The sequence below is a fragment of the Rhinoderma darwinii genome, chromosome 3 (genome assembly GCF_050947455.1).
Source record: "Rhinoderma darwinii isolate aRhiDar2 chromosome 3, aRhiDar2.hap1, whole genome shotgun sequence".
NCBI lineage: Eukaryota > Metazoa > Chordata > Amphibia > Anura > Rhinodermatidae > Rhinoderma > Rhinoderma darwinii.
This window is the reverse complement of record NC_134689.1, coordinates 376,251,833-376,270,423: the sequence shown is the minus strand read 5'-3', so window position 1 is coordinate 376,270,423 and position 18,591 is coordinate 376,251,833. Positions and strand designations below refer to the sequence as shown.

General features: G+C 42.9%; 1 protein-coding gene across 3 annotated transcripts in view; it reads right to left on the bottom strand.

Annotated features, from left to right (window-relative positions):
* The window catches only part of LOC142750038 (uncharacterized), a 45,815-nt gene extending 32,766 nt beyond the window's left edge, over window positions 1-13,049 (bottom strand). For 2 of the 3 annotated variants that reach the window (XM_075858778.1, XM_075858780.1), the window contains exons 1-3: window positions 12,845-13,044; window positions 1,970-1,992; window positions 1,731-1,863 (exon numbers count right to left, since the gene is read on the bottom strand). In XM_075858778.1, coding sequence (XP_075714893.1) covers window positions 1,731-1,863; window positions 1,970-1,982 — 146 coding nt within the window. In that variant the 5' untranslated portion in view covers window positions 1,983-1,992; window positions 12,845-13,044. Of the gene's footprint in view, window positions 1-1,730; window positions 1,864-1,969; window positions 1,993-12,844 lie in introns of all 3 variants that reach the window. The other variant, XM_075858779.1, reaches the window with a different exon arrangement.
* Between the last annotated feature and the right edge of the window lie 5,542 nt (window positions 13,050-18,591).

Genomic DNA, 18,591 nt, shown 5'->3' with positions numbered 1-18,591 from the left:
AAACACCTCGACGAGTGTTTTGACGAGTTTTTGGCAAACCACTGTGCAAAAACCGTCTGGAGCAGTTTTTGCAGGAGGAATTTTCCTCCTGCAAAAAAACTCTGAACACAGCCTAACAATGAATCAATGTATTTAGAATTTACAGACGTGTAAAATATATGAAGAGATTTACATAAGTATATGTGTGTATACATATGTATTACATGTACGTATATATCTATATGATGATATAGATATGTAACATCCCTAATTATTAATTTTTAGTATTAACAGATTTCAAATATATGTCTATATATAATATAGATTACGTGTGTGTGTGTGTGTGTGTGTATATAGATATATATATATATACACACACACACACACACACACACACATATTATAAGCCCTAATTTATTATTAATTAACTAATTAATTGTCCTAGTCTGAGTACTATCTACCTGAACTATATCTAGCTGCCTACACTAAACGGTCTATGTGGAGGTGTTTTTGTGTGTTTTTCAGTCATTGTGTCTTTATACGAGACACACAGCAGCTGCTCGGCACAGCTTCTTCTCCCCCACTGTCTCAGAACGATCTGACAGGGAGGGAGGAGAAACCTTGTAACAAACAGCACGAAAGTTTGTTGCTGCAACAAACTTTGCTGTGAACACCATGATAGCTTTATCATGGTGATCACGTCATCGGGACCGACACCAATCCGGTCCTGATGTCTTCTCTCAGCACTTAGGCTGCTAGTAGCAGCGTGTGCTGAGAGATTCAGAGCACAGGGAGAGCGCTGTGCACGCTGTTCTGGCACCACGTAGATTAACGGGTTGCAGAACAAAAGCCCAGCATTGCAGCCCGTTAATCTACGTGGGCTGGTCGTGAAGGGGTTAAAGAGTCTGTCACCACATTATAAGTGCCCTATATCCTACATAAGGAGATCGGCGCTATAACGTAGGTGACAGCAGTGTTTTTTATTTAGAAAAACGATCTATTTTTACCACTTTACGAGCGATTTTTAGCTTTATGCTAATGAGTTCCTTAATGCCCAAGTGGGCGTTATACAGAGGAGTGTATGACGCTGACCAATCAGCGTCATGCACTTCTCTCCATTCATTTACACTGCACTAGCGATATATCTATATCACTATGTGCAGCCACATAAACACACTAACATTACTGCAGTGTCCTGATAATGAATATACATTACCTCCAGCCAGGACGGGATGTGTATTCAGAAACCTGTCACTTCCGTAGCGTCTGAGATTTACAGCAAGACAAGCGTAATCTCGCGAGATTACGATTTAAACTGTCATTTAAAACGAGATTACGCTTGCCTTGCTGGAATCTCACAGAAAAGATTCAGAAGTGTCAGGATTCTGAATACACATGACATCCTGGCTGGTAGTAATGTATATTCACTGTCAGGACACTGCAGCAATGTTATTGTGTGTTTATGTGGCTGCACATAGCGATATAGATATATCGCTAGTGCAGTGTAAATTAATGGATAGAAGTGTATGATGCGGATTGGTCACGGATTGGTTAGCGTCATACACTCTGAACAACGCCCACTTGGTCTAAAGTAAAAACACGCCCACTTGGGCATTAAGAAACGAATTAGCATAAAGCGAATGTAGGAGATAGGGCACTTATAATGTGGTGACAGAGCCTCTTTAAGAGGAGACAAGCTGATGGGTCTATGAAGAAAACACGTCTTGAGAAGCTTGGTTGAGATAGACTACCTGTTATAGGATGGATAATTAATAGGCATCATCCCAAATCCTTGATTCATTCCGTGGCCCATCATATTACCGTTGTTTGGCATATTTCCAGGAAAATTCATTGGTGGACGAAAGAAATTAAAACCTGGCCAACCTAAAAAATAAATAAAAAAATAGATAAGAAAAAAAGATAGTTGAAGACTACATTGTAATTGTATTAATTACGGTGAGCAAATACACCGTCATTTGTATGTACATACCTGGGAAATTCATTGTTGAAGCCCTAGGGACCAAAAAAAGAGAAAATCATTAAAAAAAGGTTGAATCAAAATATCCCCATGCTATATGCCCTATTAGGACAGATGGACAAAATAGAGGGAGGTCCCCCCGCTCAGGACCCCTCTAGATGGCGGACGCAGGCCATCCATGTATTAGTTTTGATCACTGTGTGATGATCAGTGGGGATCCACTCCCAGGGAACCCCACCGATTATTGGTACGAATGGGGCCGAGCTGCAGTAGCTGGTATAGCCGCACGTACGAACGTGCCACTATGCCTGCATAAGCACTGAAGGGGCTGCAAATCGCCGAGTTCAGTTGAGGAAGTGGCATTACCATGATCTGTATTCTATACACCAGTAGTTTCCAACCTCTAGCTCTCCTGCTCTTGTGAAGTTACAACTCCCAGCATCCCAGGAGTTGTACTTCCACTACAACTGAATAGGCAGAGGTTGGGGACTACTGATATACACAGTATCCACTTCGCACGGCCTATGCAAAACTAAAACAGTTTGTCTATTTGACAGCCAGGCACACGACATGCTCGGCTGCAGGCTTTAAAAGGGTTATCCGGGGACCAAGGATCGCTTTGCATTCATATTTTTATGTAAAAAGTAGTAACTTACTAATATACTTTAATTAAAAATTCGGTACTAAATGGTGCAGTTCAAACCCAGTGAACTGTTCCCAGAAGTCCTGCTGCTTTTCTAATATTGAGGACGTGCCGACACGGTCCCACATGGCTGAGGGCTTGCTTCCTGCGCTGCTCTCATCAAATGGCATGACCGCAAGGGGCTGTGACACTGCCTATTGCTGGGGTCCCCAAGCAGAGCATCAGCTAGCGATTTGCTCGGGACTCCAGGACCGCTCTCGACATTTGGTCAGCGACTTCAGGGGTTTCCTATAGCTGGAGTTTCCCGAGCAAAGCACCAGCTGATGCTCTGCTCAGAGACTCCAGTACTGCTGCCGACGTCCGTTTTGAAATTTTTGGTCCCCGGACGACTCCTTTAAAGGAGTTGTTTTCTGAAAATGACCCCTGTACATGTTTCTATGGACCCCCCTCTTTAAGCCGGACAGTGACTCCCGCTCGAGCGGTCCATGTATTATATGGATAACCATTTATCTGGACGTCCGACATGTAGTACACTTCCATGGTAGCGGCTGCTCTGCTTATAGAGGTGGGGAGGGGGTTTCGAGTGAGGACCAACCTCTAGGACATCCACATGCCCTAATAGGTCTGTCGTAGTTAGACAGGGGTTTAAGGGGTTAATAAGCAAAGGCATTTCATTAAGCAGACAGTCATTTTTTCATTTAAATCAGTTCAAGTTTATTGACAAGTACAGCAATACATAACCCATCATGCATCGCTGGATCAATATTACATTCAACAATTCCAACAGATCATACAGTATATTCCTGACCGTGTAATCAAACCCAATCACCCCTCCCTCAACCCCTGCAGTCCCCTTCCAGTATCCCACCCATATTTTTGGATGGTCCCCATAAAGCCATACGATATCACTGTATAGATATAGGACCATATTAATGTGTCTTTCCCCTCTTCCTGCCATTCCGTCTGAACGTATACCCTTTGGCCGTCTTTCCCATATAAGAAATATTCCCTGTTCAAGCAGCTACTTCATAGAGGGGGCAAACTCATAAACGGACTTGTCCCCGAAACCACCTTATGTATCCTTCGTCCCCTATATTTGTGCCCATATTCTGCACAATTCCGACGACACTAATCCCAAGCAGTCCAACCATCTTCCCCATTGCTTTTGAAATCACACACAGCACAAGGACCCATTGATTTCAATGAGGCCGTTCACACATGCGTGAGTTTTCACGCACCTACGCGCCCATTGAAGTCAATGGGTGTGTGAATCTATTTTTTTTTAAAAAGTGCTTTGAGAGTGCGTGAATGCATGACACTCGGAAAGCATACTGATGCATAACGCAACACACAGACCAGATTCACTCGTGTCAGTCTGATACGCTCGTGTGAATGTAGCCTTAAGGGTCAATTGTAAAATGACAGTTACTATACACTGCACAAGTTCACCTCTACTTTAGGCGTTTCACAGGAATTGAAGCAAAGGGTTAAAACACTTTCTGAATGCTGTTTTGAATACTTTGAGGGGTGCTGTTTTCAAAATGGGGTGTTTTATGGGGGTTTCTAATATATATTGTCCTCAAAACCACTTCAGAACTGAACTCGTCCCTGAAAATATAGCCGTTTGAAATTCTAGAAAAATAAAAGGACGTTCAAAAAACTAAGCAAAGTGGACAAACTATTTTGTGTGGTATTACAAGCAGATACATTTAAAATTAGAAAAATGATTTCTTCAAATTCTCTCTAAATTTTGGTGTTTTTCACAAATAAACAATGAATTTATCGACAAAATTTTTCCACTAACACGAAGTACAATATGTCACGAGAAAACAATCCCTGAATCGCTTGGATAGATAAAAGCATTCCAAAGTTATTACCACATAAAGGGACACGTCAGATTTGAAAACATGGGGCTGGTCGTGAATGCCAAAATGAGCTTGGTCCTGAAGGGGTTAGACGTTAAACTCTGATACTACCGGCATAGGGGACCCCTCTCCAGTGATAGCAATATTAACCGGGTCGATAGGCATGATAGCCAATTTATTCCAGTTTATAGACAAGCCGGAAAAAACCAAACCTTGTAATCGTTTCCAGGACTAATGGAAGAATATTTTCAGTATTCGTCATAAATAACAATTTCTCTTCCACCATACCATATTTCAGAGCTTTTTATGAGCCCGTGTTGTCGTACTGAACCTCTAGTTCCACTGCCAGTGCAAACAATAATGGTGACTGTGGACAGCCCTGACGCATTCCCATAGCCCGCAGACAACACCCCATTCGCGCATACTCTAGCCATTGGGGCGTATAGCAGCCAAATCCACTTCAGTTAGGGCTGAATCCCAGCTTACCCATGACATTCCATAGTTGCACCCATTCTATACAATTGAATGCCTTTGCGGCGTCAATACCCCCCCCCCCCCCACACGATCTTCCGGCACCACCTGTAGGTTAAGGAACAGCCTTCTAAGATTTATAGCTGTCGACTTTGATGGCATGAAACCCGATTGGTCGTCACATACCACCTTATTCAGTCTTTGTGCGAATACCTTTGCTAGGATTTTAATATCGGATGTCAGCAGCAATACCGGTCTGTAAGATTCAGGTAATTGGATATCTTTCCCTTCCTTAGGTAAGACCGCTATCGTCGCCTCACATAGAGAATCAGGTTGTCTCTCTTTCAAAACTGTCAAATAGGGTATCTAGGAATTTCAGTGCGATTTCGTCCCTATACTCCTTATATATTTCCCCTGGCAGACCATCCGGACCTGGAGCCTTTTCATTAGCCAAACCTCCTATCGCCTTCACCATTTCCCCCAAGAGCTTTCTTTCCCCTGGACCCAGGATGGGAAGTCGAATACCTCCCAGATACTCCTAATTTCTGCATGGTATATTGCACTCTTGAGGTATATAGGTCAGTATAAAACTTCTCAAACACTTGCATAATTTGCCCCGTGTCGGTCCCTAGCCGCCACGCTTAAACCATGAATAAATTAGTTACCTTTTTCTGCCTGTGCCATTCTGGCTAGCAACCGTCGAGTAGTCGCCCTTTCCTCATAATACTGTGTCTTAAGAAACATTCTCTTGTTATCAGCTCTCTCCAGTTGATTATTTCTCAATAGAAACTGGGTAGAGGCCCCGAAACGAAGTGAATCTGCCGAGCCCTCCTCCACGTCTTCCTTCAGTCTCTGCCACCCTCTCCATCAAATTATCCCCCAACCGTCTAGACTGTTTTGATAGCCTTACTATTTTGGATGAACACCCCCTGTAACCAGGCATTCATTGAATCCCATTTGACCCCCAGTAGCACTGTGACTGCGTTAAACCAAAAATACTCCAATATCTGGTCTTGTATCTCCTTGCCATCCATCAGTTTTAACCAGAACGCATTTAGCCTCCAGTTCACCAAACTTCTGTTGGGCCGCTCTCCCACTGCCAGCAACAAGGACTGATCTGACAATGCTCACAGGGGACTGATCTGACAATGCTCACAGGGGACTGATCTGACAATGCTCACAGGGGACTGATCTGACAATGCTCTCTGCAGATATTCTACCTGTGCAATATAATATACCGCTGTAGGGGAACATAAGATCTGATCTATCCGGGAGAGTGACTAGTACGTGGATGAGGCACATGAGTACTGGCATGTGCCCGGGTGTTTATCGCTCCAAATGTCTCGCAATTTCCTCTCCATAACGAGCCTCCCAAATGCTATCGTTCTCTCCCTCTGTTCCCTCTCCCCGTTATGAAATTTATCGAGCCCCCCATGCATCACTGCTTTAAAGTCTCCCATCAGAATTAAGAGTACATAAGCTTTTTAAGTGCAACACTAGAATAAGGCGGTGTACAATACAAATCAAAACAGATTCCCAATGTTAGAGGGTGCAATGCACACCCACATATCGGCCCTCTTCATCAGTAAAGGTGGAATGGCAAATAAAAGGAAGATTCCTTTGTATCAGCAGGCTCACCCCCTGGAATAAGTCATGTGGTAGGAGTGAAACCCGTGACCTATCCATACTATGCAATAACGACATCGAGTCCATGGTCAGATGTGTCTTTTGTAGCACTATTATCAGGGCGTTTTGTGGTTTGATATATTCAAAGATTGCCTGAAGTTTCATAGATTCTCTCAATCCCCTGATGTTCCAGGATATACAGCTAACCGACCCCATCATACATTAATAGAAACAGGTTTCTTCCACGGATTCCAACCAATCTTTCAGAGATACTGGACCCCCACCCAATAAACCTCCCCTTCTAGAAGGGTCGGGTGACATATAGTGTCTCCCCTAGCCAATGCAGGCATAACTTGGTGTTCAAATAATGCGTGCCACGTGGTCATGTTGCGTTCTTACCACTCCCTTCTGGTTGTTACTCCCACTTATGCAGATGTGTTAACCAATCCCAATGAACCAGCACATGAAACTTTCAAACTATTCCACATTAATTAACCCTCTTTAACAATACTGGCTTTTGAAAAAAACTTGGTAAGGGATACCATCCTACTGAACTCTGTCCTGGGTGGACTCCCACCCACGGAGACAACATATCAAATCACACAATACTAACGTCTCAGTGTGTCGGCACCCCCACCGGGTTCCATCTCCGAGCAGTCTCTCACTCTCCCTCTGCTCCAGCAGGTCGTCTCAATCGACTTTCATTGCAGTCCAGCCATCTCGTAGCCTCCTTAGGCGTCTCAAAGGAGGAAGTATTCCCAAGAGCAACTACTCATAGTTTAGCCGGATACATCATAGAGTACTGAACACTCATGTCTCTGAGGCGTTTTTTAATATCCCAGTATTGCGATAGTTTCTTCTGCACTCCCGCAGAGAAATCCGGGAAAAAGGAAATCTTAACGCCATTAATGGATATCTCTTGCCATTCCCTCGCTTTCCATAGTATCCGGTCTCGATCGTTATAATGTAGGAGCTTTATTAGTACCGGCTTTGGTGGTCACCCCGGAGGTCCCGGTCTGGTAGGCACCCTGTGTGCTCTTTCGACTGCAAATAGAGGGGTCAATTCCTCCCGACCAAACTGCTCCAGCAGCTATTTTTCAAAGAAATTACCAGAGTTATTGCCCTATACTTTTTCCAGCACTCCCACCAAACTGATATTTCTGCATGGCAGGTTCTCCATGTCGTCCGCCTTTGCCTGCAGAGCCACCACAGCTTGTGAGTCCGCCTGTACATCAGGTCGTATAGTCGGAATAGCGTCTTCAACCTCAGACACTCTCTCCTCAATTGCCGTAGTGCATTTCACAACCTTCTGCAAATCAATCCTCAATAGCAAAATATCCTCCTTCAGGCCGCCCCCCTGGCCTGTCAGTAAGGAGAGAACCGAGGAGTTCTGTTTCACTGCCACCAGTATCTCGGTGAGTCAAGGCTCTGGCACTCTGCCGCTCCTGTGGTGCGGTCCCCCACTGCTATTAGGCATTGCCCGCTCCTCCAACAGTACGAAGTAGCGTGAGCAATACGACAGGCTGTCCGCCTTTCCTCCTCCGGCCATAGATTTCTTGCCCGCTGCTGAGCTTCCCGGCCGTGGCGTTCGAGCAAATCTCTCCAGCCTGTCTGCTACATCGGAGTGCACCCTTCTGCTCCGGCATTCTCGCTCACCGGCGCCATCTTGGATTCTGGGCCCCAGACTTGCCGGCGGTATGTTTTTATTTTTTAGAGCGGGTTATCTCTGCGAGACTGACCGATCCAGTCTCCTCCAGCTTTACAGTGACTTTGGCAGGGTGTATTGCCCAGGTAGGCAAGGGATAAGTAGTGTCTTCAAGATGAGCACAGCAGGAGCTCCAGCCGCACGTCTGCCTGCATTTGTTACTAGGCAACGCCCCCAGACGCGGTCATTTTAATAACATACGCAATGACAATCGGTAACGTTAATCCTTGAACGTTTCATGCAGGCAGTGAGCTCTACAGCACCTTAAGCCTAAGGTCTAGTTCACATCACGTTTATTCCCTCCGTCTGAATTCTATGTCGGGACTACTGACGGCAGGCATGAATGTATTCCACTGTACAGGCATATAATGGAACACATCGCCCGAACCACCGGACAGAGAGCTACCTGAGGTCATTGTGACAGGGATAAAGCCACCGTGCGATAACAGCAGTCTCTGCTGCGTCGGTCAGCTCCAGCGATAACTGTCCACATATAGACAGTTACATCACTGGAGCTTCCCGACATATACAAGTCCGACGGAGGCTAATGGAGCCCTATGGACATGTTTAGGGTGTACGTTGGAAGCTTTCCTGACGTGCACGCTAAACGGGCCAAAAAGCAATGTGAACTAGGCCGAATAGTAAGGTCCTATTTAGCGGTGACCGCATGTGGCTGAAAGCCCACTCACCTATGGTGCCCAATAGTCGCACTTTTGCTGCTGATGGTACCCGGCAAAATCATGTGGCCTTCGCTATTTAGGACCCTTTGCTAAGGGAGAGGACATGTGTCCGAAAACTACAGCCATAAGCGATGGGCATGGATTACAGCTGGTTAGGTAATGGCCGCACAGCATGTAAGCAGTTAGCTAGAGGGGCCTGCCCTCTCCAACAGCCAATTAGCTCCCCCGTGATGCAATCACAGGGTGACGATGCTTGTCATGGCAGCGCAGCGACCTAATGAAGGCCCCCCAGGTCTGCTTTCACTCTGCCTCTGGCTGGGTTTAACAGAAGCCTGTAAAAATGACAATACACTGCATTACATTAGTATTGCAGTGTATTGTACCAGTGATCTGACAATCGCTGGTTCAAATCCCCTTGCATAGGGGGACTAATAAAAAGTGTAAGAGGTTTTCCCATCTTGAACAATTATGGCATATCCACAGGATATCATACATTTACTTCACTATAAGGGTATGTTCACATGGCCTATTTTCGGGCTGTAAATGCCCGAAAAATCGGAAGGAGAACGCCTCCAAAGTTCTGCCCATTGATTTCAATGGGAAAAACGGCGTTCTGTTCCGAAGGGCCGTTTTTTTATGCGCCCGTTTTGAAAAACGGCCACATAAAAAAAACGGCCTCGAAAAAGAAGTGCATGTCGCGTCTTGGGATGTCTTTGGAGCCGTTTTTCCATAGACTGTATAGAAAACAGCTCCAAAAACGGCCATAAAAAACGCTGCGAAAAACTATGCGAGAATCGCGAGTGGCTTAAAATACGTATTTTCAGACGTTTTTGGTTAAGCGTGTGAAAACTTGAGTGCCGATTCTTGCATTGATATTACTAAGGAGTGGAATCCTTCTCGAGCACCACTATCTATCGGAGTGCCATATATTTCTTAGAGATGTCCTGTGGATATGCCAGAATTGTCCAAGATGGGAAAACCCCTTCAAATAAAGTTTTATGTAGTGTACAAAAAAAATAAAAATTTCCCCATTTTTCCTCTAAAGTAATGTAAAAAATAAAACAAGTTGGTACCGCCGTGTCCGTAGAAGTCCAAACTATGACAATATAACATTATTTAACTCGCACGGTGAACACCGTAAAAAAAAAAACACGCCAGTTTCGCTGTTTTGATCACCTTAGCTGTAAACAAAAGGTAATAAAAAAGTGATCAAAAAGTCGTATGTACCATGAAAGATACAGCCTGTCCCGCAGAAAATAAGCCCTCACACCGCTCAATCCACGGAAAAATTTAAAAAGCTATGTTATTTAGAATTTGACGGCACAAAGCCATTTTTATTTAACAATACGTTTTTTTTGTAAAAGTAGTCCAACATTAAAAAAAAAAAATGATGTAGAAACGTGGTAGCGCCGTAATGGTATTGACCAGCAGGATACAGTTAAGTATCGCACGGTGAAGGACATAAAAACGAAACCCAAAAAGAAAACGGAGGAATTACAAATTTTCCCAATTCCATCCCACAAAGAACTTTTTTCAATTTCCCAGTACATTATACGGTAATTGAAATGGTGTCAATAGAAACTACAACTCCTCCCGCGTAAAATAAAAAATAAGCCTTCACACCACTCCACTGATGGAAACACAAAAAAAAAAAGTTATGGCTCTTGGAAGGCGGGGACTGAAAAACGAAGGCTTCGTTCACATCTGCATCCGCCTGAGCTTTCCGTCTGAACGGGACCCTAACTGACAGTTTCCGTTCCCATCACCATTGATTTCAGTGGCGACTGATCTGGTGCCAATGGTCTCCGGTGCCAATGGTTTCCATTCGTCTCCGATGTGCAAGGGTTCTGTCGTTTTGACAGAGTAGCGTAGTCGACTACGGTATGGATTCCGTCAAAACGATGGTGATGGGAACGGAAAGCTATGTTTTCCATTTGTGTCAGTCAGGGTCCCGTTAGGACAGAAAGCGCCAACGGAACGCGCAGATGTGAACGAAGCCTAAAACACAAAAAATGGCTGTGACTGCAAGGGGTCAAACGATATCTCCACAATGTCAGAAACTCACCGTTTTGTTAGAGAATACAATCCTTATACATGTCACTCACACCAGCAATCGGTTTTGCAGATTAAACTGCCATACGTCTGCAAAATGGTGCGGCCATTAAAGAGGCTCTGTCACCAGATTCTCAAACCCCTATCTCCTATTGCATGTGATCGGCGCTGCAATGTAGAGAACAGGAACGTTAGTTTTTGGCCAAGTTATGAGCTATTTTATATATATGCAAATGAGCTTTGAAATGGACAACTGGGCGGTTTTTTTCCGTTATGTCCAACTGGGCGTGTATTGTGTTTTTAACTGGGCGTGTTTACGTGTATGACGCTGACCAATCAGTGACCAGTCAGCATCATACACTCATCTCCATTCATTTACACAGCAGCGATGTGCAGCCACATACACAGAGATTAACGGTACTGCAGTGTCCTGATAATGAATACACATGACCTCCAGCCTGGACGTCATGTGTACTCAGAATCCTGACACTTCTGAATCTTTTCTGTGAGACTCCGGCAAGGGAAGCGAAATCTCGCGAGATTATGGAGGTAAACGAGATTTCGTTTCACTTGCTAGAAATCTCACAGAAAAGATTCAGAAGTGTCAGGATTCTGAATACACATGACGTCCTGGCTGGAGGTCATGTGTATTCATTATCAGGACACTTGTGTATGTGGCTGCACATGGTTCTAGTAAGAACACTGTGCTGCTTGTAAATGAATGGAGATGAGTGTATGATGCTGACTGGTCACTGATTGGTCAGCGTCATACACTCTGTACAACACGCCCAGATAAAAACACAATACACGCCCAGTTGGACATAACGGAAAAAAAACGCCCAGTTGTCCATTTCAAAGCTCATTTGCATAAATATAAAATAGCTCATAACTTAAAAAACATGTTACTGTTATCTACATTGCAGCGCCGATCACATGCAATAGGAGATAGGGATTTGAGAATCTGGTGACAGAGCCTCTTTAACAATGTGTAAACCAAGGCCAATGCTACCGGTGCCCTACTCGTAGGCCTCATGCACATGAACATATTTTTGCGGCCGCAATTCTGTGGGTGAATTGCAGCCCTATTCATTTCAATAGACCCATGCACACGACCGTGGTTTCCACGGTCCGTGCATAGCACAGGAGCCTGGACCGCAAAAAGAACGGACATGTCTTATTACGGCCGTGTTCTGCAGTCCAAGCTCATAAGAAAATAATGCACGCGGCCATGTGCACGGCCAGCGATTTGTGGGCGGCTCGCGGGTGACACTCCGCGGCCGGCCGACCCAAAAGTCATGGCCGTCCACATGGTAACGGTCGCGTGTGTGAGGCCAAGGGAAGGGGCTAGCCATGTGCACAGTCCGCAATCACTGACCATGAACACAAAAGATGTGCATTCATTTCAATCATGCCGGACCTCAAAATGACTTGTCCTGAGTTTGGGCCTGTACGGGCCCATAGATATGAAAGCGTCCGCAATTCATCCACACTTTTGTGGATGAACTGCGGACGCAAAAACACGTTTGTGTGAATTAGGCCTTAGGCCCTGTTCACACGGACCTCATGGCTTCTGTAAAGATTCATGACAGATATGACATGAGGTTTCTACTTTCTCGCTATTATGCCTGCCAGGAGCAAACCTAGCAGAGCGGAGTCAGCTCAATATGAACAGGGGTTAACACCAGAATAGTAGGATCATAATAACAAAGCTGACCCCCCTCCCCCTCTGAGTTTTTGATGATAACATCCATAGCATCGGTACTAATTACATGTGAAACAATGTAATGTAATATTGCATTACATTGTTTTACATGTCCCTCAGCCGTAGTCGCAGCATATTCCTACCAACTTGTCCGCTGTAGAAGCCTGAAGCGCACTGGGATTTGTAGTTCCTCTGTACTCGGGGATGTATATGGTCAGTGTGGATTACACATGTGGCGTTACTACATCACCCGTCCGCCTTCTCACCCCAGAATCCAGCATCAATAACCTCCGCGCTCGTACACACTCCGCTTCCGAATAGGGACACCACGCATGCGTAGAACACCCGATCATGTCGCGTTCTGATTGGACAGTTACGCGAGCAACAAACACTCGAATACTATTGGTTGCCTTCCGGATGTGACGTATACGAGGCTCGTCCTGACATTTTTATTGGGGGAAGTTTCCCTCTTGCACGTGTGGTAGTGCCAATGTGGTGGCCACAAGAGTCAGTCACAGGATTAGTGCACATTATTGTTTGCTTGGCTATGTGAAAGACATAGTAGCTGCTAATACATATCATGCCCACTGCCAAGATGTAAGCCATAAGGGTGCACCATATAGTATTTAATAATACCACCGTATAGTGTATAAGTAATGCCACTGTTATGCACTTTGCTCAAAATATTACTGTCATACTATGCCCAAATAATAACAATATATTCATTATTATTTATTTTTGTGTATTATTTGGGCACTGGAAGGCACTATTATGTAAAGTAACTGCATAATAATGATGGTATTTACACACTATATAGTGTTTATGCACTGGTGGTATTATATATGCACTATATGTCAGCGTTATTTATGCACTATATGGTGGTATTATATATACACTATGTGGTGGTATTTCTGCACTATATGACATTATTTATGCACTATATGACAGAATTATTTATGCACTATATGGTGGTATTATTTCTGAACAATATGGTGGTATTAATGCACTATATGGTGGTTTTATATATGCACTATATGGTGGTATTATCTATACACTATATCATGGTATTTCTGCACTATATGGCAGTATTATTTCTGCACTATATGGCTGTATTATTTACGCACTATATGGTGATATTTCTGCACTATATGGCAGTATTATTTCTGTACTATACAGCTGTATTTTTTACGCACTATATGGTGATATGTATGCACTATATTGCGGTATTATTTCTGAACAATATGGTGGTATTAATGCACTATATGGTGGTTTTATATATGCACTATATGGTGGTATTATCTATACACTATATCATGGTATTTCTGCACTATATGGCAGTATTATTTCTGCACTATATGGCTGTATTATTTCTGCACTATATGGCAGTATTATTTCTGTACTATACAGCTGTATTTTTTACGCACTATATGGTGATATGTATGCACTATATTGCGGTATTATTTCTGAACAATATGGTGGTATTAATGCACTATATGGTGGTTTTATATATGCACTATATGGTGGTATTATCTATACACTATATCATGGTATTTCTGCACTATATGGCAGTATTATTTCTGCACTATATGGCTGTATTATTTCTGCACTATATGGCAGTATTATTTCTGCACTATATGGCAGTATTATTTACGCACTATATGGTGATATGTATGCACCATATGGCAGTATTATTTCTGCACTATATGGCTATATTATTTACGCACTATATAGTGATATTTATGCACTATATGGCAGTATTATTTCTGTACTATACAGCAGTATTATTTTCGCACTATATGGTGATATGTATGCACTATATGGTGGTATTATTTATGCACTATTATTTGAGCACGGTACAGTGATATTATTTGAGCGCTGTGTGGCACTATTATTTGAGCACGGTACAGTGATATTATTTGAGCGCTGTGTGGCACTATTATTTCAGGACTGTTGTGTGTTTATAATATGAGCATTATATGGTGGTATCACTTTAGAAGGCATGTCACAGTTATTTGGTCATTTTATGATCAAATAACTTGGGCAGTGCTATTGTATGTCACTTGAGATTGTACATTGGATAGACCAGTTATCCACCAATTATACAACCATAATAGTCAGAGATGAGGGTGTGAAGGATGGTTTATTTGCTTATATTCTCTGTATGAAATTACATTGTGAATTATCAAGCAGGATGCCGAATTACTAAGATATGTATTATGTGAAAGTGATTCTAATAATGTTTAAATAATTTAATTTCGTGCAGCAGCCATCTTGTCTGGAGTTCCCATCTTGGTTCTTTTGTAGTGAATAAGAAAGTCATTCTTCCTTTAACACAAGTCTATTAATGTTGATTTCGTATGGTTTTTAGTTATCTTTGACCCTGGTTCCCATACGAAGCTTGCAGAGAAGCCACAGGGAGTGAGATGGGAGGGTGGCAAATATGCATGTGGGAGTGCCTCCCCCTTCTTACAGGAACATTCTTGCCAAGAGAGATAAGGCCACCTGCAAACCTAATGTGTGAAGAATTATAATGATGTATCTGGAATGTATCGTATGTATGTAATTGGCTGAATAACAAATATTGTAACATTGTCTCTGATTGGTTAACCTCAAGCCTACACCCCTTCTGTATGATAGTATTGTAATTGAGTTTGTAAATAAACCCACAGAGGAGTATTTTGAGCATATCAGCAGCGTCTGTGTGTTATTTCTCCTCTCTACCGATATATATCGGTATGAAATATCCTAATTAAGATGCTGGATAAAGTGCCTGGCGTGAGTGTCTGTTGGAACACTCGTCTAAATTTCAGTCTAATATATTTTGAGCCATTGACTTTCACGACAAGGGAATAGTTTAAAATGCGACAAATTTGACAATGAGCTATTATGGAACCGTATTTTCCACATATAAGTCAATGGGGGCAGAGATGCTGGAATATGGATCTGTATTTGTTTCCCTATTGTCCATTGCGGCACATAGGACTCCATAATAGAAAAATCACCCATCAACGAAATGCCAAGACGGATATTTTTCCAAAGATTGGCTCATCTCTTATAGCAATAATTAGCTCGTTTGGTCCAAAAACCTTCACAACACAGGCTGATCATCCAAAGATGCACTGCTAGAAATAAGTGATACAATTTTATTTAATTTATATTTTTAATGAGAACAAAGAATTGTTTATATTCCGGTCATAAATCATAACATTAGTAATACTCTAATAAATATAAACCGAAAGTAATAAGGCCAAGTCTACATTTGCACCACTACTGTGCCATTCCCTTCATTGGGGAGTCCTTCAGATGCCATCATGAATAGTTGTCTAATGCCTGTTCAGGCCGTAGCATAGAAATAGACCAATAAGCTGGAAAAACAACATAGAGTGACACGTCAAACAGTATGTTTGCACAGTGGATGTATATCTCTGGTGCAGAGGGAAATATGTTCACCTTCTGGAGTTGTGTTTAACAGAACAACAAAATCGCATGTAAATTTATATGCCTCAGGGGTGCCTCAGACAAACGGCAGAATCCAAAGGATCAGATGCGGCTACTCAGTTGATTTATGGAAAGGCAGTGGAGATCAAGCGCAACCCACGCAGGATCGCGCGATCGTAGTAACAATTGCTCGTCCCCATACACTAGTGATCATAGCTCCTTGTGAACGGACCAAATGAGAGCCGATCAACGGGCTGTCTCGTTGATCGGCACTCGTTTTGTACGCCCAAAATTGGCCGGTGTAAAAGGACTCTAAGGGCCCTTTTACACTGGCCAATACAAGCAAACGAGCGTTCATATGAATGCTAGTTCCCAAACATTGCCCTGTGTAAACAGGGCAATGATCAGTCGTTGAAAGAGCAAACCGTCTTTCAATGGCTGATCATATAGTTTATGTAAGAAATATTATCGGCAGCACATCTCCCTCTCTTTACAGAGGGAGACGTGCTGCTGAGATGATGGAAATATATGGGGACGAACGATCGTAGTAACGATCGCTCATCCGCATACATTACTGATCATAGCTCCTAGTGAATGGAGCAGACGAGCGCTGATCAACGAGCTGCCTTGTTAATCGTGGCTTGTTTTCAAAGGACATATCGGACCATGTAAGAGGATTTTTAAGTTTCAAAGTTTATAAATCGTTCCAAGGTGTAAACCTCTTTATCAGAAAACAGAGATGTATACAACAGAAACTCGGAGTGTGGGATCAAATAAATACAAAAAAATTACAAAAGACAATAGTGGGGGACGATGACATTTATGATGAATACAATTTGTATAGCATGTAGATTACACTAAAAGACAATAAAAGTTGATGTTAAGGTTATAACGTACCTTAAAACATTGTGTATAGTGCAAACATAACAAACAGAAAATATACTATAATCTGGCAGAAATAGAATACATTTTTTTTTATCAGTCTATAAAAGATAAAAAACATAAGATGGATAAATAAGTAAATTATGACATGAATCAGCGGATGCGGTGAGTATAAGGATATCTTTAATCAAACACTTTGGGGGGAATTTATCAACCTTTCAACGCCAGTTTTCTGTCACAGAAAAGTCACAAAAAGGCCCCAAAATCGCAATTGGTGTTGAAAATTATGACTTTTGGGCCTTTTACGTCACTGTACTTTTTTAAGAGGGTGTTGCTTACAAAAGAGGGCAGGGCCACATCGGCCCGACACATTTATTATAAGTTATTCTAGAAAACTGGTTTAAATTATAGCCAAAATCTAGTCTTCTAGTGACCCTGTGTGTCTACTGTTGTATAAAGGCCCTTTTACAGGGGCCAATGATTGGGTGACCGAGCGTTTATCCGAACATTCATAGCTGATCATTGCCCAGTGTAAACAGAGCAAAGATCAGTAGATAAACGAGCAAACGCTCATTCATCGGCTGATCGCATCTTTAATGCGGCCAGAAAAATGGTCGCTAGTCGATGCAAATGTATGTGGACGCACGATCGTTCGTCCACATACATTACGACCATTGCTCCTAGTAAATGGATGTGACAAGTGCTGATTAATGTGCTGTATCATTGATCGGTGCATAATAAAGCGGCCTGGAATCGAACAATGTCAAAGGAACTTTAAAGAGGCTCTGTCACCAGATTTTGAAACCCCTATCTGCTATTGCAGCAGATCGGCGCTGCAATGTAGATTACAGTAACGTTTTTATTTTTAAAAAACGAGCATTTTTGGCCAAGTTATGACCATTTTTGTAGTTATGCAAATGAGGCTTGCAAAAGTCCAAGTGGGTGTGTATTATGTGCGTACATCGGGGCGTTTTTAATACTTTTACTAGCTGGGCGTTCTGATGAGAAGTATCATCCACTTCTCTTCAGAACGCCCAGCTTCTGCCTGATCACTGCTGTGACGTCACAAACAGGTCCTGCATCGTGTCGGACACATCGGCACCAGAGGCTTCAGTTGATTCTGCAGCAGCATCGGCGTTAGCAGGTAAGTCGATGTAGCTACTTACCTGCAAACGCTGATGCTGCTGCAGAATCAACTGTAGCCTCTGGTGCCGATGTGTCCTCGCTCGTCTGACACAATGCAGGACCTGTGAGTGACGTCACAGCGTGATCAGGCAGAAGCTGGGCGTTCTGAAGAGAAGTGGATGATACTTCTCATCAGAACGCCCAGCTAGTAAAAGTATTAAAAACGCCCGATGTACGCACATAATACACGCCCACTTGGACTTTTACTTTTAAACACACCCACTTGGACTTTTGCAAGCCTCATTTGCATAACTACAAAAATGGTAATAACTTGGCCAAAAATGCTCGTTTTTTAAAAATAAAAACGTTACTGTAATCTACATTGCAGCGCCTATCTGCTGCAATAGCAGATAGGGGTTGCAAAATCTGGTGACAGAGCCTCTTT